The 25702-nt window shown below is 37.4% G+C and overlaps 1 protein-coding gene and 9 non-coding genes across 10 annotated transcripts; 2 read left to right on the forward strand and 8 right to left on the reverse strand.

The window, feature by feature from the left end:
• The first annotated feature begins 1422 nt into the window (after positions 1-1422).
• On the forward strand, positions 1423-24081 carry LOC116301333 (uncharacterized). Its single transcript, XM_031710379.2, has 11 exons — positions 1423-2555; positions 3822-4010; positions 4299-4468; positions 5525-5687; positions 7278-7426; positions 9491-9563; positions 10149-10217; positions 19006-19241; positions 19637-20003; positions 21932-22080; positions 22218-24081. The coding sequence occupies exons 1-11, from the start codon at positions 1749-1751 to the stop codon at positions 22570-22572; spliced, it is 2727 nt and encodes a 908-aa protein (XP_031566239.2). The 5' UTR covers positions 1423-1748; the 3' UTR covers positions 22573-24081.
• Positions 10321-10392, forward strand: Trnap-agg (transfer RNA proline (anticodon AGG)). The gene has a single exon. It is a non-coding gene; the product is annotated as a tRNA-Pro (tRNA).
• Trnap-ugg (transfer RNA proline (anticodon UGG)) lies at positions 11157-11228 on the reverse strand. The gene has a single exon. It is a non-coding gene; the product is annotated as a tRNA-Pro (tRNA).
• On the reverse strand, positions 11686-11757 carry Trnap-agg (transfer RNA proline (anticodon AGG)). The gene has a single exon. It is a non-coding gene; the product is annotated as a tRNA-Pro (tRNA).
• Positions 12488-12559, reverse strand: Trnap-ugg (transfer RNA proline (anticodon UGG)). The gene has a single exon. It is a non-coding gene; the product is annotated as a tRNA-Pro (tRNA).
• On the reverse strand, positions 13175-13246 carry Trnap-ugg (transfer RNA proline (anticodon UGG)). The gene has a single exon. It is a non-coding gene; the product is annotated as a tRNA-Pro (tRNA).
• On the reverse strand, positions 14017-14088 carry Trnap-agg (transfer RNA proline (anticodon AGG)). Its single transcript has one exon. It is a non-coding gene; the product is annotated as a tRNA-Pro (tRNA).
• On the reverse strand, positions 14968-15039 carry Trnap-agg (transfer RNA proline (anticodon AGG)). Its single transcript has one exon. It is a non-coding gene; the product is annotated as a tRNA-Pro (tRNA).
• Positions 15854-15925, reverse strand: Trnap-agg (transfer RNA proline (anticodon AGG)). Its single transcript has one exon. It is a non-coding gene; the product is annotated as a tRNA-Pro (tRNA).
• Positions 16847-16918, reverse strand: Trnap-agg (transfer RNA proline (anticodon AGG)). Its single transcript has one exon. It is a non-coding gene; the product is annotated as a tRNA-Pro (tRNA).
• Positions 24082-25702: the final 1621 nt, after the last annotated feature.

Raw genomic sequence — 25702 nt, forward strand, 5'->3', positions numbered from 1 at the left:
TATTTATACATTTTTTCAAGATTGTAAAAAACGAATAGAATTTGTCCATTATTTAAATATGAATATGTTAATATATAATACTTACAAAGAAGAAGGAATTATAAGATGAAAAACTGACTAATAAGGAAAATTGAAATATATATTAAATATATAACTATGTATCTTTATCTAAAAATCTACGTTAATAAGCTAAAAATCTAAATTTTTTCTTGTTTTTTGTTTTTATTTTATTTTTTATTTCATTTATTTATTTATTTTATTTATTTATTTTTCTATTTCTGAATTATTTTAAGTGAACTTTATTTAGTTAGTTTAGATCTTTATTTATTTAGTGAGTTTTTAGGTTTTAGTGTGCTTGGTAGTTGGCTACGATTCCCGCCTTACTACCTTAAAGCTTAGGTCTGAGCATCCAGAAGTATATACTGCCATAATAATAATAGCATAATATAGTAGAGTAGGAATATAGAAATGATATATATAATCATAATAATTACTGAACTAATAATAGTAATAATTAACAATAATAATAATAATAATCTTTTATATACTTCACACTTTTAATACATTGTATTCACATAGTGATTGAATACAATCATACTTCATTCAATGCAGAAAATGAGACAAACAATTTACTAAAATATTTTAAGATTAGTTGAGGATTTTCTAAATGAAATTACAAGCAAGGCAGTTTATTCCCGACACTCAAAAAAGCTCTTTCCCTGTATGTTTTAAATTTTACAAAATCTATATCTATATATAGATCTATATTAGATGCGAAGATCAAAAGGAGCGAGAAGGGACATACAGGCGTTTGTATTATTTCTGTCTATATTATTTTACCAGAGAGAGAAAGATTCTAAAGTGTTGATGTGTCACACTTTTCAGTGTTAAAAATTAAGACGTCATGGTAGGTATGGCCCCGTACACTTTGTCAAGTAGTGTTTTGTCAATCGATAATATTTTTGCAATAGAAGCCAAAAATGCTTTCACATGTTAACCTATCTTTATACGCATGCTGGTTGTCTTATGTAATCCTGTTCGGTCCCAGCAATTTGGTAGAATAACTTCATTATCTAATACTCCGTATCAAAAAAATAACCTTCAATCAAATGTCTTTTGAAAACAAAAAAATATTCACCAACTCGTGCTTTATACTTTATTCAAGTGTAAAGCAAGACGGGCTTTCGTCTTTGATAAACATTCTGTTTGCTCAGTTATTATTTATGCAGACAATAAAATAACTCTAGTAAGCTATTAAAACAATGAACCCTAATCTATAAACAATAAAGATAAGCTCTTGAGATTCTGATGATATTAAGTGTTGGCGGTATCCATTGAACTGAACAAAAGACCCAGGCTGCACACGAACGACAGACCTTCGTTTACGTTGTGGTTGCTATGTAATTCGATCGATAACAACAATTATTTTCCTTTTTTTGGTACGTCTTCCGGAGTATCAATCAAATTAAGTGCTTCATTTGTCGTTTTTTAGTTAGTTTTGGACTGGTTTTACGAAAGAGATTATCTAACTCTTAGCTGTGTCAAGAAAGGGTTTTTCGTTCAAGTCAAGCCAGTCCAATGAATTGTTTTAATTGAGATTTTTACTGTCAAATTTGTTTAATCATGATTACGAAAATCGACTTAAAGCATTCTTAAGATGTCTTCTCGGCGTAATATGTAAAGCGGTTCGTAAACAAAATCAAATTTTTAATCTTAAAAGCGAGAACTTGTTGATTGTGTCGTGGAATATGGCCACGAAGGGAAACTTGAAGGTAACTTTCATTCATGGTACAGATGAAGTTTCAGGAAAACCAAGTTTTAGGAGACCTAGTAGAACGGTAAATGGACATCGTCTGTCTGTCATTTCATCTAGCGCTGTTAGAAGGAAGAAATCGTCCGTCGTTCAAATGAGAAAAGGTTTCAACTCTCATCCTTCGTCATCAACCTCGCCAACACTAACCGTAGAGCAGCAACTGAGCAATGTTGGTCGAAATCATTTTCTACAATCTTTTGGCAAGGAGACTTTGTTTGGTTACGAAGGAGTCGAGCAGGGAGTTCTTCCTGACAAATCAGAGGAAATCACTGAAAAGCAAAAGCAGAGTTTGATGGAATTTCTCTTGAAGGACAGTCAGAAAAACCAGTTGGAGAAGAGAGAAGATAAACGAAGCGAGACCTTGGCGTACGAACGGCTTGAAAGAGCTACTACTGTAGGTACCTTGAGAAAGTCTGTCAACACCAAGTGGGTTTATGAAGATATTTTAGATATACGAGGTAAGAATTTCTCAGGAGATGGTGTTATAGATATAAAGCAAAGAATACGAAGTCAGTCTGCTAATAGAAGAATTCGAAGAATCATGCAAGCTGACAAGGAGAAGGCAGAAAAGGAAAAAGAAAGACAACTTGCCACGGTGAATGAGGATCGTAAAATTAAGAGGAAAACGCTTAAGGGAGCTACCATCGCTCTTCTTACTATCAAAGCAACTACTGGAACGTTTGACTTGTTTTTGGAGAAAAAGAAATGGTTAGCAGATAGAAGAAAGAAAAGAGGGCTGATTGTAAGTTATTATTAATTATTAACTGATGACAATCGAGTCAGTAAAATATATTTTAAGAATCATTCGCGCTTAAGACAAAGCTTATTGAGATTATAGCTTTTATGGTCATGCGCGAATGGATTCTTTCTACTACTTCAAAAGCAAATTAAGTAGCAATGAGCACTGAACAACAGCAACAGAGGCTGATTAGCAAACAGCTGCATCAGCAATAATAGCAATTATGCGGCAACAAAAAAGATCTATACAAGAACAGTAGCAACAGCAGCAGCACTAATAAAAACAACTAGCAACCACAACAGCAGCAACACAACAACAAAACAATGAAAACAACAGCATCATCTGGAACATATTATATATTTTTGGCAAGTGTTTAAACGCAATGCGCTCTTATAACCGGAAGTCCAAAAAATCCTGGTCTCAAAATGAAATGGATTATGCTGTGCCAAGCCCTCGTTCTTCACCGCAGGCCAGAAGAAACCCAGGCTCTGGGTACGAGATTGCATAATCATCATTAACAGCAACCTTACAGCGCAACGCACAAAAGTATGACCACCTTTAATGTATTCGCATACTTCTATACACGGGCTTTTTCTTGCCAAACGAGCCTTTGCACGCCTTATTCGTAAAACTAGCCTGCTTTGTATCGAAATGCCTCGTTTTAATAGTGTACAGAACCCGTGCATTAATACATTAAATGTGGTCACACTTTTGCGCGTTGCCCTGCAACAGCAACAGCAACAGCAACAGCAACAGCAACAGCAACAGCAACAGCAACAGCAACAGCAACAGCAACAGCAACAGCAACAGCAACAGCAACAGCAACAGCAACAGCACAGCAACAGCAACAGCAACAGCAACAGCAACAGCAACAGCAACAGCAACAGCAACAGCAACAGCAACAGCAACAGCAACAGCAACAGCAACAGCAACAGCAACAGCAACAGCAACAGCAACAGCAACAGCAACAGCAACAGCAACAGCAACAGCAACAGCAACAGCAACAGCAACAGCAACAGCAACAGCAACAGCAACAGCAACAGCAACAGCAACAGCAACAGCAACAGCAACAGCAACAGCAACAGCAACAGCAACAGCAACAGCAACAGCAACAGCAACAGCAACAGCAACAGCAACAGCAACAGCAACAGCAACAGCAACAGCAACAGCAACAGCAACAGCAACAGCAACAGCAACAGCAACAGCAACAGCAACAGCAACAGCAACAGCAACAGCAACAAATTGTTTTTATATTCATAATGTCTGCAGGCCATTAGAAAATTCAGATGGGCAGCAAGAGTGGTTCGTATTTTATGTAAAGTCCTGAAAGTCATCTCAAGTCTCTCAACCATCGACACACCAGAAACCGCTGCCCAGAGATCCTGGTACGCCCTGAAACACTCGTCCGAGGCTAAAGAAATTTTATTCAACATGACGATTTTTCAGAAAGGAAAGTCAGTAAGTTCCTTGAATCTTTTCGTACCATTAAATATATACGTTTTAAAATGGTTTTTAATGTCAAAATTATGCAAATCCTAAATAGCCTCATAATATATTATTATCCATTCCTTCCTCGCATAACTGATAAACTTGTGGCCCTGTACGTTCTGCTATCGTTCATATGACCAGATTATAATGGTGGAACCATCTCTTGATATATGATAAAGCTACTTTTCTTTACTTTTTACACCCGAGGGCCGCTTGTACGAAGCCTGTATAGATAAATAAACCTTATTTGCGTTTCAGCAATATGCGTACATTCCAGAATGGGCCAAACATATTCTGTCCAAGTCTCCAATGGACAGAACAGACCTGGATCTGAGTCAGTTACATTCCTTACTGAAGGGGTTGCAGTCCTACGACAAGTTTACGTACAGGATACAAATGGCAATGTGTCGTGCTATGGTCTATCAGAAGTAAGTAGATATAGAGCCAAGTAGTTTCGTTGCAAAACCTTTTTGAAAAACCTTTCAAATTTGATTGATCCCCTAAAATATCTTTACAGAATGAACCCTGAAACAAACTTTGGGCTGATCAAAATCAGGGCACGGTTACTCACAGATCAAATTCGGATAGGCCATTTGCAACAGTCACGTGCTGATACATCACTTTGATAACGAATCACTTCAACTAAAGGTCTCTTGAGGAAGGCTCTGCTGAATGACAAACAAACTTTAAAATGATTTGTATCTTAAGACTGAAAGTATCTTAATAAAAATGGGGAAAAGTATTTTGAAAATTGTTTGAGATATGATATTAGTAATCCAGCAAAAGTTAAACAAAGCAAGTCCGAAGTTGTTTGCTATCCATTAGCAGTCATGTGATATTTCCTGCAAATGGCCTATTAATCGTTTTAATTTTTGCTAAAGACCCACCTTTTTAGACTAGCTTTTAATTATATTTCCTTTTACATAATATTTACAAATTAGTTTCCCATTTGCTTTAACGTGTTGGGCCCGGTTTGGACGTGGAATTTCGCGCGTGCCGGGTCTAGTGCAGATGGATAAACTAATGTTTGGTTTGTCTGCATTGGATTCGGCGCGTGCGGGATTCGACGTCTAAACTGGACCTTAGTTATTAAATCTTTTATATACTCTTTTTGTAGTTTTTTAGAGATTTTATGCCTAGTATTTTAGTGTACCTATATGTAATGCGCAGTTGATCATATTAACATGTTAAATTGCGCAATACAAATAATGAACTATTATTATTATTATTATTATTATTATTATTATTATTAATGATTTACAAACTTATTATTATTATTACATTATTGTTATTATTTTGCTTGATATCTATATATACGTAAGGCCTATAGAGTTATTATATTTTGTAATTATTAAAAGATTATTATTATAAATAATAATTATTATTATTATGAGAGAAAGACCAGGTAATAAATATAAGAGATGTTCATGTTAAAATCATAAGGGTCAAGTTGTGCATAATCTTCTTCATGTATTCCTTTTCAGAATTGAGAATGGTCGAGTTATTATTCGCAAGGGACACGAAGGATTGGCATTCTATTTCATTTTCTCCGGTACTGTCTTCGTCAATGTCGAGGAGCTGTTGAAGAAATCAGGTCACGTGGTATGGCACACGTCCGTGGTACTAGGACGAGGAGACAGCTTTGGGGTAAACAAAGACAGGGCTTATAATGGACATTAGTATAATTTTAGACTTGAATATAGAGTTTCGCGCGCTGTGATTGGTCGAGCGACCAGTGTTTCTGGGACGATAATCACTGCTCGATTGAGTGGTGATTATCAGATTTCCCAAAGTTTGCCAGCGCGGAAGTAATATGCTAAAACGCTCTTTATTGTGAATTTCGTATTTTCTCTGATATTCAATCTAAAATCAAGCCATACAATTATTTCCCTAAGGATCAGTGATCATGGTGATATTTACCTCGTCGCTCGCAGACTCGCGGTTTCGTAAATATTCCACTGACATTCACTTCGCATTCGGCGGATAATATATTCGTCTTGAAGCAAGGATTTGATTTTTTTTGCATTTCAGATCATGTGTTATGCCCTAGAGTATCATTTTTTTGGTTTAACGTTTATGCATTTGAAGACAATACATTCCAAACAGCCTTATTCTCAAAAGAATGAAACGTGGTCTAAAATGGGAAAGCATACAGTCAATTCAAAAAACGTTGTCGTCGACCGGCTCAAGCCTACGCGACTGGACCGAAAGCGAATATGGGTAAAAATCCCTGAAGCGGTTAAATATTCGTTCTGAATAAATTGTTCACGCTAGTAATAAGATAATAATGGCGAGAAACAATCCATCAAATGCATGTCTCCGGATTTAGGGAAAGAAAAACAAAGTAGTTATGATTCAGTTCATATTCCCTAAAATACGAAGGCATTAAAAAACGTCCCCTTCAACACTTCCCGCTCGCCTAGGAAGGTTCGTGCAGTAAACCAGGCATAACTAGTGAGATAAAATTATGGAGTCAACTCGGCTTCAATGATTGCTACCCAGAGTTCCTTTCGGTCCAGTAGCGTAGGCTTGAGCTGGTCGACGATAACATTTTTTGAATTGACTGTATACAATTGTCATACGGCGGCCATCTATATTCTCATGAGAATAAATACCGTCGTTTAATCCATATTGATTTATTCTCAAACACTTGAATGCGAAGCTACGCATGGTGGAATCTACTTTATCAAACCAACATGGCTGCTGCGTGAAAAAAGCCCATTACGCCCATGGTAGACAAAACTGAATCAGGAAATATTTTGGTTCAATTTGCAGCGTCACAGTCACAGTGTTAAGTTTTTCATAGGTATGCGAAATCTAATCTATTGCGTAAGATTTACACAATTGTAAAAATGCATTCCCGGATTTAAGCAGAATTGATTTCCTGTCTCGTGTGGGATTTTCATCTCGTGCCGGTGATCAAAAGTTCTGAAAATAATTCTTTCCGACTAACAGCACAACCACAACCTCTTGGCTCGAGCGGCAAAACACAACTGGAGACCAGCAACATTTCCAATAACTATAGCAGCTTATGTTCTTCTCGCTTTTTTCATGTCATTTTCACTGGGCTTTTTCTTTATATGTTCACCGCTATTGACTGACTGACTGACTGACTGACTGACTGACTGACTGACTGACTGACTGACTGACTGACTGACTGACTGACTGACTGACTGACTGACTGACTGACTGACTGACTGACTGACTTATTTATTTATTTATTTTTCGTGGTGATAGGAACTAGCTCTTTTACGCAAGATCAAACGAACCGCATCTGTCGTTGTGAGAGAAGACGTGGAGCTGTTGGTTATTGACAGAGACGTGTTTTCTATAACATGTCCCAAGATTTATGACAAAGAGCTTGGAGACAAGATAAGATTTTGCAAGTAAGTCTTCAACATTGTTTTTTTTATTTTGCAATTTTATTTTTCGGAAATTCGCGCAAATTTAGCGGACGAAAAGTGGGGGAGGATTGCAACACAATCGTACCGGTTGATGCATCAACTAGGTCCATCACTAGGTCCATGTTAGATCGATCTAGTATGTATACATCTGAGATCAATCAGAGCTCAGTTTTCGAGTGTTCACACTGAAACGACCATAAATATACAAAACAAACACAGCGGGTTGTCTAATCAAAACCGGCTACCAAAATATCTATGGGTTTGGGAACTAGTGCAGAATATACACAGTATACATATAAGAGTTTTCATAAACGCATCCCACATGGAAAGAAGTGAGTGTGCGCTCAAAGCAATCAGCGTCGAAATCAAGGTTTTTGAGTATGCTGGTCATAGCAAGGCGTTAATCATCTACGGTCTAGGGGCCGACTAACCCCTCCCTTAGTATTCGTCCGAGCTTCCTGATCAGTCTGTAAATCTTCGGATAGCGGTGTTGGGGTCGAAATCTCCTGCGTAGCCGTAAATGCTTCGCGCTGCCATACGACGGTTCAGCATTCAATGTCTGGAAGTATGGTCCTTTTTTAACGAATCAAAAAGTAAAAATCCCGAAATAATATTTTCATATTAGAAAAACTTTGCAATAGATTAAATTTACTATGATGGACGTTCCGTCTAGTTTTACTAAATGCATCCCACATGGAAAGGAGTGAGTATGCGTTGAAAACCAATTTTTAATTTTAATCTTAAGAGTAGTTTACTGTTAAATTATCTAGTTTATCACCAACTACTTTGAGATCGTCATTAATGTTATCTTCAATTTCAGCAGTTGAAGAGGAGAAATATAAGTATAAAGCTGTATCATCAGTCATCAGCGTACGGGGATAGTTGAGTAAATTTTGTCTATTCTCGATGGAAGGGTCCATTAATTGACACGCATATTTGCATATACGACTCGCAATATGCGGGTATTTATTATGTGTTTTCTTCAATATCTCACCTTAGACGTGGACCATTTGATAATTGAGGAGGCGGCTGCGTAAATCCCCCCAAAATATCGAGCAAGCACTTCATCGTGCAACCTTTCCTTTCAGGAATGAAATATCAAGCAAAAACAAAATTTGCGTGCAGCTGTCGTTACAATATAAAGATATGGTATTGTGCAACGTATTGTGCGACGAGTTCTGCGGTCGCCACATGTGGATTGAGTTTGTTTGATGTGTTGTTCTCTCCTATGCTACGAGCGTTTTTTCCGGGTTCTCCGGTTTCCTTCCTCCAAAAATCAACATGTGAGTTCAGCGATGTGTGATTAGAACATTGCATGAAGTGTTAGTGCGTGTGAGCGAAAAGTGTCCCCAATTAGTGCGAAAGAACTAGAACGACTAGACACTTAAATAAAAGTGATTTATTTTTATTTCTTTTATAAATTCCTGCAGCCCCCACTCTTCCTCGATTATCTAATTTTCTATCTCTTAGCGTACTACTTTTACCATTTTAAGAGCTCTTTCAAAAGAAAACCATTCAAAAGTAGCTAGCATTCACGTGCATGATTGTTGTTTTAATTTGGTCTGGCCAGTTAGCGTTCACAATTACATGCATACGAGTTCCTTTAGATAGATCCAATACTTACTCTATAGATGTGGTTTAGCTTAAATCGATCTCGAACCGATCCGGATTCGCTTTGGACCTTTCATGTTTGGTCCTTTTGTCTTTAAAGCTATTTCAGATCGATCTAAATGGCTAGTGTGAACGGCCCCCAAGTTTGTAACTTCAAATCAACTATTCCTTATAATTTTTGAACACCATGGTTTGGAACCCCTGAAAAAAGCGAAGACGAGGAGGGAAAAAAGATGGAATAACCTTGAGGTTTGGATAAAATTTTAATTCAAGATCATTGGACGGAAATCCTACTTCCCAGAACGTTTACAAGATGGGTAGGTTGATTTTCAAGCTTTTTTCAGGGTGTGCAAATGTGCAAAAAGAAATCCCAAGAAAGAGGAAGTAATTAAATACAATGGTCCTGTGAACTAAACGTTTTTTCTTTATCAACAGGAGTTTGGATATCTTCCACGCATGGACAGATGACATGCTTAGAAACATCTGTTTTGAAGCTCAAGTTCAAGAGGTAAGTATATTATGTGTCTAAGTGAAGGCCCACGGATTTCTTGTTTACTTTACCTGGATATTTCAGTGAATATTTTGACACTGAAATGAGGCTAACTCCCAATAAATGAGTCTGTGATAGATCAAGCAACACAGCGGTATTTTAGACTTATAGCGAGAGCTAGCAGCCGAGTTCGGGGCGAAATGTAAGGAATACCAATTAAAAAATAATTTATTGTTATGGGAAGCTTTTCACTCACACACACTACCACTACATTTAATTTTCTATGCACACAACGCTCAACTCACATTTTGAGAACCGGGAGAAAATCTTCGTAATATAGGAGCCGGAACAACACATCAAACAAACTCATGGTGACCACAGGGCTCGAACCAGTGACCCGTACCGTTAAAACAAGTGGCGAATATGACGACGTTCTAGCAGCGTAAGCCACCCTTGATACCCAATTTTCTTTCATTTTTATGAAAAATAAATTAACACAAATTTTAATTCCCTTCCTTACACTACTAAAAACACTAAAGAATTGAATAGAATACCTAACAAGGGAAGTTAATATTTTTTGTTCTTTTACGTTTCTTTACTCAGTGGAAGTCAAATAAAATCATTGTTAAAGACAGCAGCAAGGAGACAGAATGGATTTACATTTGCATGCAGGTAGGGCTATAGATTAGATTGTTGGATTTTGAAAAAAGTTCAGATTGGGGCGATCAAAGTTACGTTTTGTCTGAAAATGCGAGGCTATTCCTTTATTAAAATCGGCCCGTTGGTCTAGTGGTATGATTCTCGCTTAGGGTGCGAGAGGTCCCGGGTTCAATTCCCGGACGGGCCCTTTCTTTTTTGAAGATTTTTTCAATAAACCGGCTCTTGTTACATTATGATATAAAGGAAAGATGAAGGTAAGCCAATTCCTCCTTAAGATTCTATTTCCATATTCATTTCCTCCCCGGCTCCTTTGCCAACGACATTGGGCCATCATGGTTCCCCGTCAGACAATAGAGTGATTTAGCATCAAGACGCGAATGTCAAAAGACGACGGCGCGCGCGAACGCATTTTTTCGTACGTGCGCCGTCCTCAAAGTACGTCCTGTCCAGGACGCTAACTACGTTGAGCAAGGGGCGCGCACGAAAAAAATACGCTGTTCATTTCTTGATGCTAAATTTTTCTAATATAGAGACAATAAACACCGCAGCACTTTTTCTAAGTGGAATTAAGATCTTGGCCCACAAGCAACTACACAGTATCTATTTTAAAGAGTATTACAAGGATTACGAGGCAATTTTCCTTTATTTTCAAAGGAAAGTAAACAATAGAAGCAATTTATACTCTATTAGATATATTCTATCTTACTTGTTGAGCTTGTGGAGCATAGTAATGTTATACCTAATGCTGGCACGAGACTCGAGAAGATCAAAATTATAGTTAGTTTTACAATCTCTAGGCAAAATATTGACGTCTTTTAGTATACCCTCAGCCATCACAACTGATCATGACTTGACTGTTGATCTCATATATACCTAGTGAAGCGTGCCTTTGTTCTTGACAATTTTCATCGGTCGGGATTCGACTCGCGATGAAAATAAACAAAAAGTTTAGGGTCCGTCCGGGAATTGAACCCGGGACCTCTCGCACCCAAAGCGAGAATCATACCACTAGACCAACAGACCGCTATTGATAATTGAAAACAGGACTTTTTGTGCATGCTTCGTTCTGTCCCTTCATTCTAGAGCTGATACCCTCGGGTTTGTAAATGTTGACAAGGCCCACTTAGCAGAACAAAATTTCGACGAGACATCAAAAAAGAAAGTCCCGATAGTATAGTCACAAGTCTGAGATATCCTATTCGTCATGTAGTTTCGTTGACCAAGAGGTTTTCAAGTGAATAGAAGCATCACAAAATGAAGGGACCGTCCGGGCCTGAGGTACAATGTAATAGTTCCTCGATTGTACGTTACGTGATCGCGGCCATGCTTGTGCCATTTAACAAAAAAATAAAAATAGAAAATACTAATTAGTATCCATCGTTAACGGTACCAAAAATGGCGGCCATGTCTTTTGACTCTTTTGGGAAAGCTTGTAACCATCAATTGCGTGATTCCAAGAGGTTTTTTAGTAAAATGAAAAGGGCCCGTCCGGGAATTGAACCCAGGACCTCTCGCACCCTAAGCGAGAATCATACCACTAGACCAACGGACCGATTGATAAAATGTATTAGGATCTATCACATATGTTTTGCTTGTTACAGCTCCAATGTATCTACTATACAACTGTAACCTACATGTTTACATTAGAAAAAGGTTAACTCCGATTAGAACAAATTTTCGATGAGACATCAAAAAAGATAGTCCCAAAGTTAAGGCATCCTAATTTCATGGGTACCATGAGTTTTTAACTGAAAAGAAGCATAAAAAAGGAAACGTCCTTTCCGGGAAATGAACTCGGGACGTCTTGCCCCCAAAGCGAGAATAATACCACTGATAACACCAACGGTCCGATTTATGGATGCAATTCCTTACACCGCATTTTTTTCCCTGCATGTTAACTAGATTTAACTCATAAGACCTGCATGTTTTTATGGTATGGTTACCTTTAGTTAGAGAACAATTCTTCCGTTTCCAGTTTACCTTTGCTCAGTCTTAGCCTCGATTGTGTACAAATGTGTTCTTTTTTAAGTTAGTTTAATTGTATAGTAAGGGAACGGAACAATACGAGTTGATTAAAATGCCACGGGTTTTTGTTGAATAACTGAATATTATAACACACAACAAAGACTAAGGTTGGACAAAGAGAACTCGAAACTGGGATGGATATTTCGAGGAGACACATCTAAAAAGATAGTATAGTCACAAGTCTGAGGTATCCTATCCATCATGTGGTTTCGGTGACCTTGAGGTTTTTAAGTGGATAGAAGCATCACAAAATGTAGGGGCCCGTCCGGGAATTGAACGCGGGACCTCTCGCACCCAAAGCGAGAATCATACCACTAGACCAACGGGCCGATTTATGGATACATTTACTTGTCCCGCATTTTTTCCCCCATGTTAGTTAAATTTAACTACTAAGACCTGCATGTTTTCATGATAGTATGGTTACCTTTGGTTAGAGCACAATCCTTCCGTTTCGAGTTCGCCTTTGCTCAGTCTTAGCCTCGAGTCAAAAAAGGATAATCGAAAGTCTGAGATATCCTACCTTTTTTTGATTACGGGGTACCAAGTGTATTTAAGTGACATCAAAAAGATAGTTTGAATCTAAGGTATCCTACCGTCATGTAAGGGCCTGGCACCATTGCCAAGAGGTTTTTAAGTTAAAAGAATCATCAAAAAGAAATTTAAATTAATTGTACCACTACTAATTACTACTAATTACTGGTAAGCATTTCTTTTTTATGTTACTTAAATGCAAGTTTACATAATGGTATGGCTACCTTCGGTTAAAACAAAATTTCGAGGAAACATGAAAAAGATATTCTCAATTCTGCAATATCCTACTTTCATGTAATTGCCGGGTATCAAGACGTTTTTAACTGAAAACAATCAAGACGTTATGATAACTTTCGGGTTGCAGCAAAATTTCGACAAGATATCAACTTGCGGGATACCATCCAAATGTTAAAGGGCCCGTCCGGGAATTGAACCCGAGACCTCTCGCACCCAAAGCGAGAATCATACCACTAGACCAACTGGCCGATTGATGATTTTTATAAGGATCTGTTTATGCCTAAAACACCTGCAAGTTTACAATATTGTGTTATTGGTTGTTACCTTCGGTTAGAACAAAATTTGGTGGAGACAACAAGAAAGATAGTTTCAAGTCTAAGGTATCCTGACGTCATGTAAGGTTGTGTAACCATTGGCAGTATGATTCTTATGTGAAAAGAATCATCAAAAAGGAAAGGGCCCGTCCTGGAATTGAAACAGGACCTCTTTCATATTGGTTTAGCAAACTACACAACTTACAATACCTAGTTAAGCGTGCCTTTGTTCGTGACAATTTTCACCGGCCGGGATGCGACTCGAGATGAAGTTCATCAAATGGAGGAAGGTCCTTCCGGAAATTGAACCCGGGACCTCTAGCACCCGAAGCGAAAATCATACCACTAGTATGGACTGCTATTAATGATAGAAAACAGGATTGTTTGTACCCGCTTCGTTCTATTACTTCATTCTAGTGCTGATACCCTCGTGATTGTAAATGTTGGTAAGGCCCACTTAGTAGAACAAAATTTCGATGGAGACATCAAAAAATATAGTCCCAAGCCTGAGCTACCATGCAATTCTTCGATTACACGTTAACGTGATCGAGGCCATGCTGGTGCCATTTAACAAAAGATTACTCATTACCATCCATTGTTAACGGCATCATAATGGCCGCTATGTTGTTGTCTTTTGACTCTTTTGGGAATTCTTACAACCCATCAAATGCGTGATTCCAAGAGGTTTTTAAGTGAAAAGAAAAGGGCCCGTCCGGGAATTGAACCCGGGACCTCTCGCACCCTAAGCGAGAATCATACCACTAGACCAACGGGCCAATTGATTAGATATTTGGGGATCTATCGCATATGTTTTGCATGTTACAGCTCCAATTTAACTGCTAAAACCTACATGTTGACATTACAAAAAGATTACCTCCGATTAGAACAAATTTTCGAGGGGACATAAAAAAAAAATTATTCCAAGGCTGAGGCATCCTAATTTCATGCAAGTTTGGGGTACCATAAGGTTTTTAATTGTAAAGAAGCAATAAAAATGAAAGGACTTATTCCAGGAAATGAAGCCGGGACTTCTCGTACCCAAATCGAGAATAATACCACTAATAACACCAACTGTCCGACTTATGGATGTAATTACTTGTACCGCATTTACTTTCCTTCATGTTAGCTAGATTTAACTCATAAGACCTGCATGTTTACATTATGGTACGGTACCTTTGGTTAGAGCACAATACTTCGGAATGTACGCACTACGGAGCAATAGGAGTTGATTAAAATGCCACCGGGTTTTGTTGAATAACTGAATATTGTAACACACAACCGAGATTAAGGCTAGGCGAGAGAACTCGAAACTGGGATATTTCGAGGAGACACATCTAAAAAGATAGTATAGTCACAAGTCTGAGATATCCTATTCGTCATGTAGTTTCGTTGACCAAGAGATTTTCAAGTGAATAGAAGCATCACAAAATGAGGGGACCTTCCGGGCCTGAGGTACAATGTAATAGTTCCTCGATTGTACGTTACGTGATCGCGACCATGCTGGTGCCATTTAACAGAAAAATAAAAATAAAAAATACTCATAAGTATCCATCGTCAACGGTACCAAAAATGGCGTACGTGTCTTTTGACTCTTTTGGGAAAGCTTGGAACCCATCAATTGCGTGATTCCAAGAGGTTTTTTAGTAAAATGAAAAGGGCCCGTCCGGGAATTGAACCCAGGACCTCTCGCACCCTAAGAGAGAATCATACCACTAGACCAACGGGCCGATTGATGAATTGTAGTAGGATCTATCACATATGTTTTGCTTGTTACAGCTCCATTGTATCTACTATACAACTGTAACCTACATGTTTACATTATAAAAAGATTAACTCCGATTAGAACAAATTTTCGATGAGACATCAAAAAAGATAGTCCCAATATTAAGGCACCCTAATAAATTTCATGCAATTGCGGGGTACCATGAGGAAACGTCCTTTCCGGGAAATGAACTCGGGACGTCTTGCCCCCAAAGCGATAATAATACCACTAATAACACCAACGGTCCGATTTATGGATGCAATTACTTGCACCGCATTTTTTTCTGCATGTTAGTTAAATTTAACTCCTAAGACCTGCATGTTTACATTATAGTAAAATTACCTTTGGCCAGAGCAAAATTTTAAGGAGCCAAAAAAAGGATAATTGCAAGACTGAGATCTGAGATATCCTATCGTCATGTAAGGGCCTGGCATCATTGCAAGAGGTTTTTAAGTTAAAAAGAAATTTAAATTAATTGTACCCCTACTACTAATTACTGGTACGCATGCATTTCTTTTTTATGTTACTTAAATGCAAGTGTACATGATGGTATGGTTACCTTCGGTTAAAACAAAATGTCGAGGAAACATCAAAAAGATATTCTCAATTCTGCAATATCCTACTTTCATTTAATTGCCGGGTATCAAGACGTTTTTAACTGAAAACAATTGAGACGTTATGATAACTTTCGGGTTGCAGCAAAATTTCTTCGAGATATCAACTTGCGGGGTACCATGGCACAGATGATTTTATGTAAAGAGAATCATCAAAATGGAAACGGGCCCGTCCGGGAATTGAACCCGGGACCTCTCGCACCCTAAGCGAGAATCATACCACTAGACCAACGGACCGATTGATAACATTAGGAACTGCTTATGCCACATTTTGTGGGAATGTTACTTTAAGTTAACTGCAATAAAGACCTGCAAATTTACATTATTGTATGGCTACCTTCGGTTAGAGAAAAGATTGGTTGAGACATCAATAACATAGTTTCAAGTCTAAGGCACCATACCGTCACATAAGAGCGTGGTACCATTGCCAAGACGTTTTTAAGTAGAAAGAATCATTAAATGGGTAAAGGGCCCGTCCGGGAATTGAACCCTAGGCCAACGGGCCGATTCATAACATATTTCAGGATCTGTTTATGCGACATTTCGTGAGCATGTCATTTCCATTTAACTACCTTCGGTTAGAACAAAAATTTGGGGGAGACATCAATAAAGATAGTTTCAAATCTAAAGTATCCTACCGTCATGTAAGGTCGTGGTACCATTACAAGTATGATTCTTAAGTGAAAACAATCATGAAGAAGGTAAGGCCACTCCTGGAATTGAAACAGAGACTTCTTTCATCAAAAGCAATAATTTCAATCTAAGGTATCCTACCGTCATTTAAGGGCATGTGGTACCATTGGCAAGAGGTTTTAAATGAATATAATCATCAGAAATGTAAAAGGCTAGTCCTGAAATTGAACCAGGGACATCTCTCACGCAAAGCGAGAATCATACCACTAGACCAACGGTCCAATGGAAGAAAGCAATTAGGGTCTATCGACCGTATATCTTCTGCGTGTTAGAACTTCAATTTAACTGCTACATGTTTACATTAGGCAAAGATTGAAATCGGTTTGAACAAATTTGCGAGGAAACATCCAAAAAGATAGTTTCAATTCTAAGGTAGAAGATAGTCGCAAGTCTGAGATATCCTACTGTCATGTAATTACTGGGTACCAAGAGGTTTTTAAGTGAATAGGGTCATCAAAAAGAATAGGGCCTGTCCGGGAATTGAACCCGGGACCTCTCGCACCCTAAGCGAGAATCATACCACTAGACCAACAGGCCAATAGATGAAATTAGAATATGTCTGTATTGATTTTGTTCAGCATGTTACTTCAATTTAAGTGCTTAGACCTCAATACGTACACATTTGTATATTTACCTAATTGGTTTAGGACAAAATGTAGAGGAGCCATCAAAAACCATAATCCCAAGTATCCTAATTTCATATATTTGTTGGGTACCAAGAGCCTTATAAGTTAAAAGAATCATCAAAAAGAAAAGGGCCCGTTCGGAAATTGAACCCTGGACTTGTCCCACTCTAATTGAGAATTAATTGTAACCCTACAACGGGCCGATTGATGAACGTAATTGGTGCGCATTCCTTTTATGTGTTACTTAAATTTAAATGCTGAGACCTGCAAGTTTACATAATGGTATGGTTACCTTGGGTTAGAACACAATTTTGAAGGGATATCAAAAAGAATTGAGTGACACATCAATTAGAGAATAAATTACTAGATTCCAGTTCCAGTAACAACTGAAATTGGTTGCCCAACCATTGCTTAATTGCTTCCAAAATTCCGCTCTCTTTGAAGCTGAAACCAAGTAGCGATTTTTCAGGAGTTTTAACTTTGACACAACAAAGCAAAATAGTCCAAAATGACGACATCCAGTGCTTTTTTGATATAAGAAATCGTCCTTCTACCGCCATTTGTATAGTCATAGAAACCTGGCCTCTATATTGCTCAATATCCATAATTTCGTCTCCAGATCTCGCTTTAAAACGGACATATTTGCTCACGAACTCAGCATATATTTTGTTACTGGTTCGAGAAGCTGTCCGAGTGGAGACTGGTACCTAATTTGGAGAAAATGCCCGCGAATTTTGCTTTAAAATATTTTTAATCGTTTTTTCCAATTTTTTTTCAAATGCTTTTAATAGTATGAAGATATTACAGTGTTTCTTTAAAAAATGCTTCCCCATTCTTCACATAATATCCCTCATTTGGAAATGACCAGAGTTGATGGGCAATTCTGTGCTATGCTTAATGTAATTGCCGGGTACCAAGACGCTTTTAAGTGAAAACAATCAGAGGTAATCATTACTTATATCAACTTGCGGGGTACTGCGGCCAAGAAGTTTTTAAGTGAAGAGAATCATCAAAAGTGAAAGGGCCCGTCCGCGAATTGAACCCGGGATCTCACGCACCCTAAGTGCAAATCATACCACTAGACCAACGGACCGATTGCTGCTCTAAAGAGGATTTTTTTTGTGTCTTTTCCTGCATGCCGTTACTTCAATTTAGCTGCAAATGTACACCATAGTATTGTTACCCTCGGTTAGAACAAACTTTAACGTGCATAATAGTTAAATTTAACTCCTAAGACCTTCTTGTTCGCCATATCGTATGCTTACCTTTGGTTAGAGCAAAATTTAATAGAGGAGTCATAAAAAATAATAATGATCGTCCCATGTCTGAGATATCCTACCATCATGTAATTGCGGAGAACCAAGGGTTTGTTAACTGAAAAGAAGCATCAAAAAGGAAATGCACGATCTCTCGCACCTGAATCGAAAACCGTACCTCTAAACTAAAGGGCTAATCGGAGAAAATTACGAGGATTTTCTGTACTGCATTCCCTCTAAGTCCCTCAAGTGCGTAGACGTGGGTGTTGGATGATGTTCAATGTTGCCTTAGACTAGTACAAAATTTCAAGGAGACATCAAAAACGATAGTTTCAAGTCTGGTGTACCCTAACTTTGTGTAATCGTGGGGCACAAAGAGAATTTAAAGGTTACTAGAGACCTTTAGACCTTCAGGGTTTCGTTGAAACTCTCTTTACGAAACACGGTCAACAAATCTCTATTAAACTATATATTGTTTTTTTAAAGGTCACATGATATAAGATTTCGAAAATGATATTATTTGGAAGCGATTCTATAATTTGTATTTGAAAAACAATTTGCCGTAGCCTTAATCTCAAATCGGTGCAGTGACCGACCTCACGAGCAAGAAAAATAGCAAGAACAGAGTATGTTACTATAATGCTCTCATTCTAAAAACTTAAAATTAGCTCCAGCTAAGAACTTGATACAAAAGAAAAGTAGATGAAAAAAATGGTTGAGTTAACTTGTTTACTCATCACAGGGAAAGTGCTCTGTCATCAAGGCCTTGAACCTCAGCCTTCCCCCAGGGACGTTTGGACCGAGAAAGGTAGTTTTTGACGAGCCCTACTTTACGATGTTTGGAAGAAAAGGTCTGCGAAACCAGAACAGCTCGTCTGATGTGTGGAAAAAGGATCTTGAGAAGGGCTTCAAAGAAGCGTTCAGCTTTGCGCACCAGGAGAAGAAAGTTGACGAAAGTAATGACTTGGAAAATGAATCGTAAGTTGACTTTGTTAGCAGGCAGGCAGGTTGGCAACAGAAAATGTCGTTACACTACCCTTGTTCTAGATATTTCACTTTCGTTTAAATTTGAAAGCTTAGCAGATTTTTTGGAATAGGAAAAAACTAGGAGAACCCTCAGAAAATCCTTAGAAGTACAGGAGAAAACAATAAGAAACTCAATTCACAATGATAGTCCATGAACGACCACAGTAATGAAAGATGGCTCAAATTTAGCAGCGCACTTCACGCCATTCTTATGCTCACTGTATAAACAGAGTGCTAATTTTTTGCAAATGAAGGAAAACCAAAAAACACATAATCCTCAAAGCATCTCTGAGAGGGTCTAAAAAACGACGAAGATCTATGCATTTCCTTTTCTTTCCTTTTTTCAGGTCCGACAGTGATTGTGATACCGAAAACAAAACAAACAAGTCATCCACACGAGGTGAAAGCGCGAAAGAACGGATCATTGAGGTGATGGCGCTCTCTTACTCCAATATGCCTCACGCTAAAGGTCATTCACAATACTGCGAAGTAGACGACGATAACGCCAACGAAGATAATCAAACAGTCCCAGTAAATGATCCCAAATATGCCTCACACTCAGACGAGGATCAGACACAGCTCGTCTTGGAAAAGAAAATGCAACTGGACTCTTTTACGTTGCTCGATTTGATGAGGTTGAAACACGAATCTGGGACACTGAATAAGGATGTGGTATATTTGATTATCGCTAGTATGCAGCCTGGAGATATCTTTGTAAGTAAAAAACAACTTAATCACAGTGCTTATCCCTCCGTAAAAACTAGTCATGTTAGTGCGTGTGAAGACGCTCTTTATTTGGGTCCGGGATTGATGAATGCAAAATATACATTTTTTAAATTTCATGATAAAAAAATGAGGTAAAGTAAAGCGTTTACAATTATTTCTTACCAGGAATCGGTATTATTGTTCTACAACACTTAAAATAAGCCACCGCTCTCACTCCCCACACTCGTCCCTCTAATGATCGCATTCCTTTCACTCTTACGTATCATCCTATTAACAATTCCATTAAACCCATTGTTAACCGCAACTTTTCTCTGCTTGACTCTGATACTCGCTCTTCTGCTATTTTCAACAACCGCCCTCTTTTTTCTTATAAACGTGATCGTAATCTTCGTTCTTTCTTGGTCAAGGGAGTTCTTCCCTCTAACAAAGAACCAGGTACTTTTCGCTGTTCTCGTAAACGTTGTTATACTTGACGTCCTCACATAGCCTCTCACACTTCTGTTGTCGGTCCTAAATCCACTGTTAAAATCACTGACCATTTTGTTTGTACCACTTCTAATGTTGTATATTGTATTTAATGTACCCGCTGTAATCTTTCGTATGTGGGCGAGACTGGCCGCCGTCTGGGTGATCGCACCAAACCAGTTTTCCGCCATTTTAATCTAGCTAACCATTCTCTTTCTGACTTCATTGTTTTCGGTCTTTCTTTGATTAACGGCAACGATGATTGTCGCAAGACCAAAGAAATGCGGCTTATTCACCTATTGGGCATTCTTAGTCCCAACGGGATTAATGAACGCTTTACTCAGTTTCAACTAACCCTTTCTTTTGTCTTTTGATTGTTTGTTTTTGTTTCCTTGCCTACCTTGTTCTCATTGGTTTCTTTTGTCTTATTCTATCATATATACACTCCTTTCTACCACCTCTTTCTCTTTTACTCCGACGAAGGACTAGCGTCCGAAACGTCAGTAAGTTTTTTCATCTTTGCACGGTGTATAATTTACCTTTTCATCATTACTGTTTCATTAGAAACACCGACGCAGCTCACACTAGTTTTTAGCTAGTTATATCTACTTATAATAAGCTTGTGGCCACCGTAGTTACTAATATAAATGACGTAGCTGAAACTAAATTGGCTTCCTGATTGGCTTGTTGGCTTGCTCCGTTATAGCCGCCATATTGGTGACTCAGCTCATAGTTAATATTAACTATGCTCAACTCGATTAAAATTTCATTCATTTTTTCGCTTATCCTTCTTATAACATGTGAAACGCTCTCGCTTGAAAGCGTTAAAAAATTCACTGTGAAATCATTTAGAAAATAAAAATTGAAAACTAGGACAATGACAATGACAATGACAATCTTTTATTTAGCACCATAAATATACTTAAGTTAAATAATTGTAATGTAATAGTGCAATGAAAAAATGTATTCGAAAGTAAACAATACAAGAAAAATATATGGGATATAAGATTAACAAACATTATTGTGTCATAAAATTAAGTTATAGAAAAATATAGGATGAAGAATATTGGAGGAATAACGTTAAGTACTATAAGATTTCATAATTGAGTCTTTTAATAACTCTTTGAATTTAGAAATGCTGGAGGCTTTTTTAATTTCCTCGTCCAATGAGTTCCAAGCTTTAGGGGAAATGATAAGAGTCGTAACAACAACCAAAAAAAAGAAAGAAAGAAAGAAAGAAAGAAAGAAAGAAAGAAAGAAAGAAAGAAAGAAAGAAAGAAAGAAAGAAAGAAAGAAAAAGCAGCTTTAATTTGTAGCCGACAAGAAAACACAAGAAAGAAAACAACAACAACAACAAAAGCTATTTAAAATAAAATAAAAAATTTAAATAAATTTTCTAATTAATTTTAGATACATTTACTAACACATACATTATTCTTACATAAATACAGGATTTGAGTGAGATCCTGATGCCAACAGGTCGCAAGCTGATGTTGGTGAGCAAAGGAGCCATCACTCTCAGAATAAAAAGGGCAGATTACTTGCGATACTCAAATAAATCAACCCTGAAACAAGCTAGAGACATTGCTTTGAATACAGAGTAAGTATGAGTATGGCTTTAAGGCTGCGTTTACACGATGCCGGACGAATTGTTGTGAAAAGAAATAAAATTTACGTGTTATATTAGACGAGCATTACACATCGTTTTTTTTTTTAAAGAGTTTTTTCTATTTATAGCTATCCTTCAGACGAAAATCTCTACCGGTCTTACAACGACCACTGTGCGTGGGAAAGCTACAAAAGAAAACAAATAAATTCAACAATGAAAGAAGTGCAAGAGGTCTGCACACGGCATCATGAAGCTTTAAAACTGGACGCGAAATTTATTCGCACACCGCCCAAGAGTGTTAAGGGAATACTAAGGAAAGAGATAGATGAACAAAGAAGACTAGAAGAGCTGGATAACTACTTGGATTTTGTTTATGACGCTAATAAAGGCATAAGAAGCTTGCAACGTCGCGAAGATATGAATGAAGAGAATCAGCACAGTGACATGGTTCCATTTGTGTCGCACGCTTTAAAAGACGATTAAACTTCTTTAAATAATAGGACTAGGGCGCGTTTTAGATCTGTTCTAGCCTTGGCTTTAAAGTTGCTATCACACTTCTGACAATATTCACAATATTCAGATGTCGAATAACCCGAAAAAATTTCATAGCTTGAGTGCAGCTTCTTAAAGTTATAAAGATTTTTCCATGCCATATGCTAATGTTGTGACGTGTGAGGAGACATTTATGGTTATTTGTTGTTCCTTGTAATTCAAACACCGGCTAACATGTGAAAGCTAATTTGCGATAATTTTTATAACAGCCGTAATGGACAATGACGTATTTCAAATTTAATTATCTGTGCCAGTAATGTTTTGTATATTAAGATTACTCCTCAGCATAACCAGTTCAAGAAGCCGCACTCAAACTATTTTTTTCCCCGGATTATTCAACATTTCATCTCATGTAGAATCAATATTGTAAATATTGTCAGAAGCTAGGGTGAATAGGCACTTTAAGTATTATTAAAAGCTGATAGGAGTTTAAAAATTCAATTACAAAAAAAAAAAAAGAAGAAATTTTCAATTAAAAACGGAAGAAATTGCCTTCAGACTTCGTAATAGCTCTAATGGGGCTTTCAAAGAGGAAAGGCAGACAGACAATAATGCAATAATACTGCTCGATCAGTTTTACACACATGCTTTCCAATCCTTCCAAACATCCTTCGTGTTTACTGGCTATGTTTATACGGAAAACGTTTTTTATTTGTTTATTGTCTAAGTTTCTGAAGAACTACAAATTATCTAGTAAAACTTAATAATTTACCCCACATTTTTTTTCTAAGTGATAAAAATATATAATGGAAATTTAAAGACATCGATCAGCATAATGATTAAAAAAAACTTCTAAGGTTCAGAACATTATTAGCTACCGTATAATTAAATTACAAGAACTAATAAAGAAGTAAGTAAATCAGCAAGCATTAGACAAATTTGCAAAAGCATTCAAAGTTCTGACGTCACAACAAGTCACAAGCCTAATAGGACGTTTGCATGATGGCGTCATTTGACTCCCACTACCATAATGCTTCGCGAATTTTCTTTCTGATTCAAGTTTGTATTCCCTCATGAGAATAGTAAGACAATTGGTGCTAATTAACTGAACAAAAGAAAGTGTGCAAGGGAGTCTGGTAGTAGAGGTCAATGACGCCATCGTGGAAATGTCCTATTTAGATAAAAAGTGACAAAAATACAATAGTGAAAAAAAAAGTCAAGATTCAGATTCCATTTTTTTAAGAACAAAAACTAAATCTCAATTTACGTTACTAATAAGTATGACTAGTCTATATTTATTATATTTATTAACTATATATGAGACAACCAACCACTGGATGTGAGCGCTGGACAGAGAACATTTTATTATAGAGCAGTTACGCTATGGAATAAGCTAGACCAATCAATTAAATTAAGTAAGGATGTTAAAAGTTTTAAGAGTAAGTTAACAGCGAATCTTCTTCGTAGATTTAAGAATCCATGATTAAATTTTTCAATTTAATATACACCTACTTGAAAGAACGTTGTCATACGAAAATAGAACATTAGTGATTTAGTGGGATAGGGATTATATCAAAAAAACAAAAGAAGATCAATGAAGCTGAACTTTTTCTTTCGTCTTTTAATGTATTCCTTTCTCACTAAATTACTAATGTTCTATTCTTGTATGACAACCTTCTTGCAAGTAGGTGTATATTCATATATTTATTTTACTGAACATTTGATCATTTGATATTACTTTACTTTTAGTTTTAGTTTTATTTAATATACACATATACATATTTAACTTAGATTTTATATTGCTAATTAATTCTATATTGTAATTGACGTTGAAATTCTCCCTTGGGGATGTGTTCAATAAAGTATGTATGTATGTATGTAACCGTGCGCTCTGATTGGCTACTCTACTACTAGGCTAAAAAATTCCAAGAGTTCCTCACTTTTCCGAAAAAAAAAACACACCAAAAAACACCAAAAATACACACCAAAAACAAGCACCAAAAATACACACCAAAAACACACCAAAAATTTTTCAAGCGAAAAATTTTTCAGGCCCCAACTTTATAGCAGTCATGTTTTCTGGGTACCCCCTTCAATTGTTTAAAAAAATCCTCCCAATCCCCCTTTTGACCATTCAAGGCCCTCTTTTTGCACTACATTCCATCCCGTTCTATCTTATTCTGTCCCGTTCCGCTCCGCTCCGCTCCGTTCTGTTTCGCTCCGTTCCGTTGCGCTCCGTTCCGTTGCGCTCCGTTCCGTTGCGCTCCGTTCCGTTGCGCTCCGTTCCGTTGCGCTCCGTTCCGTTGCGCTCCGTTCCGTTGCGCTCCGTTCCGTTGCCGTTCCGTTCCGTTCCGTTCCGTTCCGTTGCGTTCCGTTCCGTTCCGTTGCGTTCCGTTCCGTTGCGTTCCGTTCCGTTCCGTTCCGTTCCGTTCCGTTCCGTTCCGTTCCGATGCATTCCAATCCAAACCGATTCATTCCGTTCCATTCCGTACACCTCACTTTAAAAAACGTTTTCTCCAAAATTTGGATGGGACGAGCTGTAGAAATTTCACTACCATCTAGATAAAGGTCTGGTCTATTGATGTTGGAAGTTTAAAGAAAAAACTTGGAGCCGTTTGAAGAAAAAAGCGAAAATGTGATTTTTAGCAAAACTCTAATATTTGAGGTTTACAACGACAATTAGTAAAAAAACATTTATTCAATGAGTTTTTAAGATTTGATGCTGATTTTTCGTAAGGCTCATTCGCAATACTTGGAAGTAGGTATGTGAAAACTTCAAGGCAATCCAGCGACGAGCTGTAGAAATTTCACTACCATCTAGATAAAGGTCTGGTCTATTGATGTTGGAAGTTTAAAGAAAAAACTTGGAGCCGTTTGAAGAAAAAAGCGAAAATGTGATTTTTAGCAAAACTCTAATATTTGAGGTTTACAACGACAATTAGTAAAAAAACATTTATTCAATGAGTTTTTAAGATTTGATGCTGATTTTTCGTAAGGCTCATTCGCAATACTTGGAAGTAGGTATGTGAAAACTTCAAGGCAATCCATTCAATGGTAATGTTTCTACAGCGCGATGTCTTATATGCTTCAAATTTTTGATCGAATTTCCAAGCAGCGTCAT

This window comes from Actinia tenebrosa, unplaced genomic scaffold, assembly GCF_029948245.1.
Source record: "Actinia tenebrosa isolate PJP-AT-01 unplaced genomic scaffold, QUT_ActTen_1.0 PGA_scaffold4__44_contigs__length_22323623, whole genome shotgun sequence".
Lineage (NCBI taxonomy): Eukaryota > Metazoa > Cnidaria > Anthozoa > Actiniaria > Actiniidae > Actinia > Actinia tenebrosa.

What these genes read in the sequence shown, in the direction of transcription:
- LOC116301333 (XM_031710379.2), top strand. Translation starts at nt 1,749, where the DNA reads ATGGCCACGAAGGGAAACTTGAAGGTAACTTTCATTCATGGTACAGAT. An exon ending in CGTGCTATGGTCTATCAGAA is followed by an intron (nt 4,469 to 5,524) that starts GTAAGTAGATAT and finishes ATTCCTTTTCAG; the next exon opens with AATTGAGAATGGTCGAGTTA. An exon ending in GGATTTACATTTGCATGCAG is followed by an intron (nt 10,218 to 19,005) that starts GTAGGGCTATAG and finishes TACTCATCACAG; the next exon opens with GGAAAGTGCTCTGTCATCAA.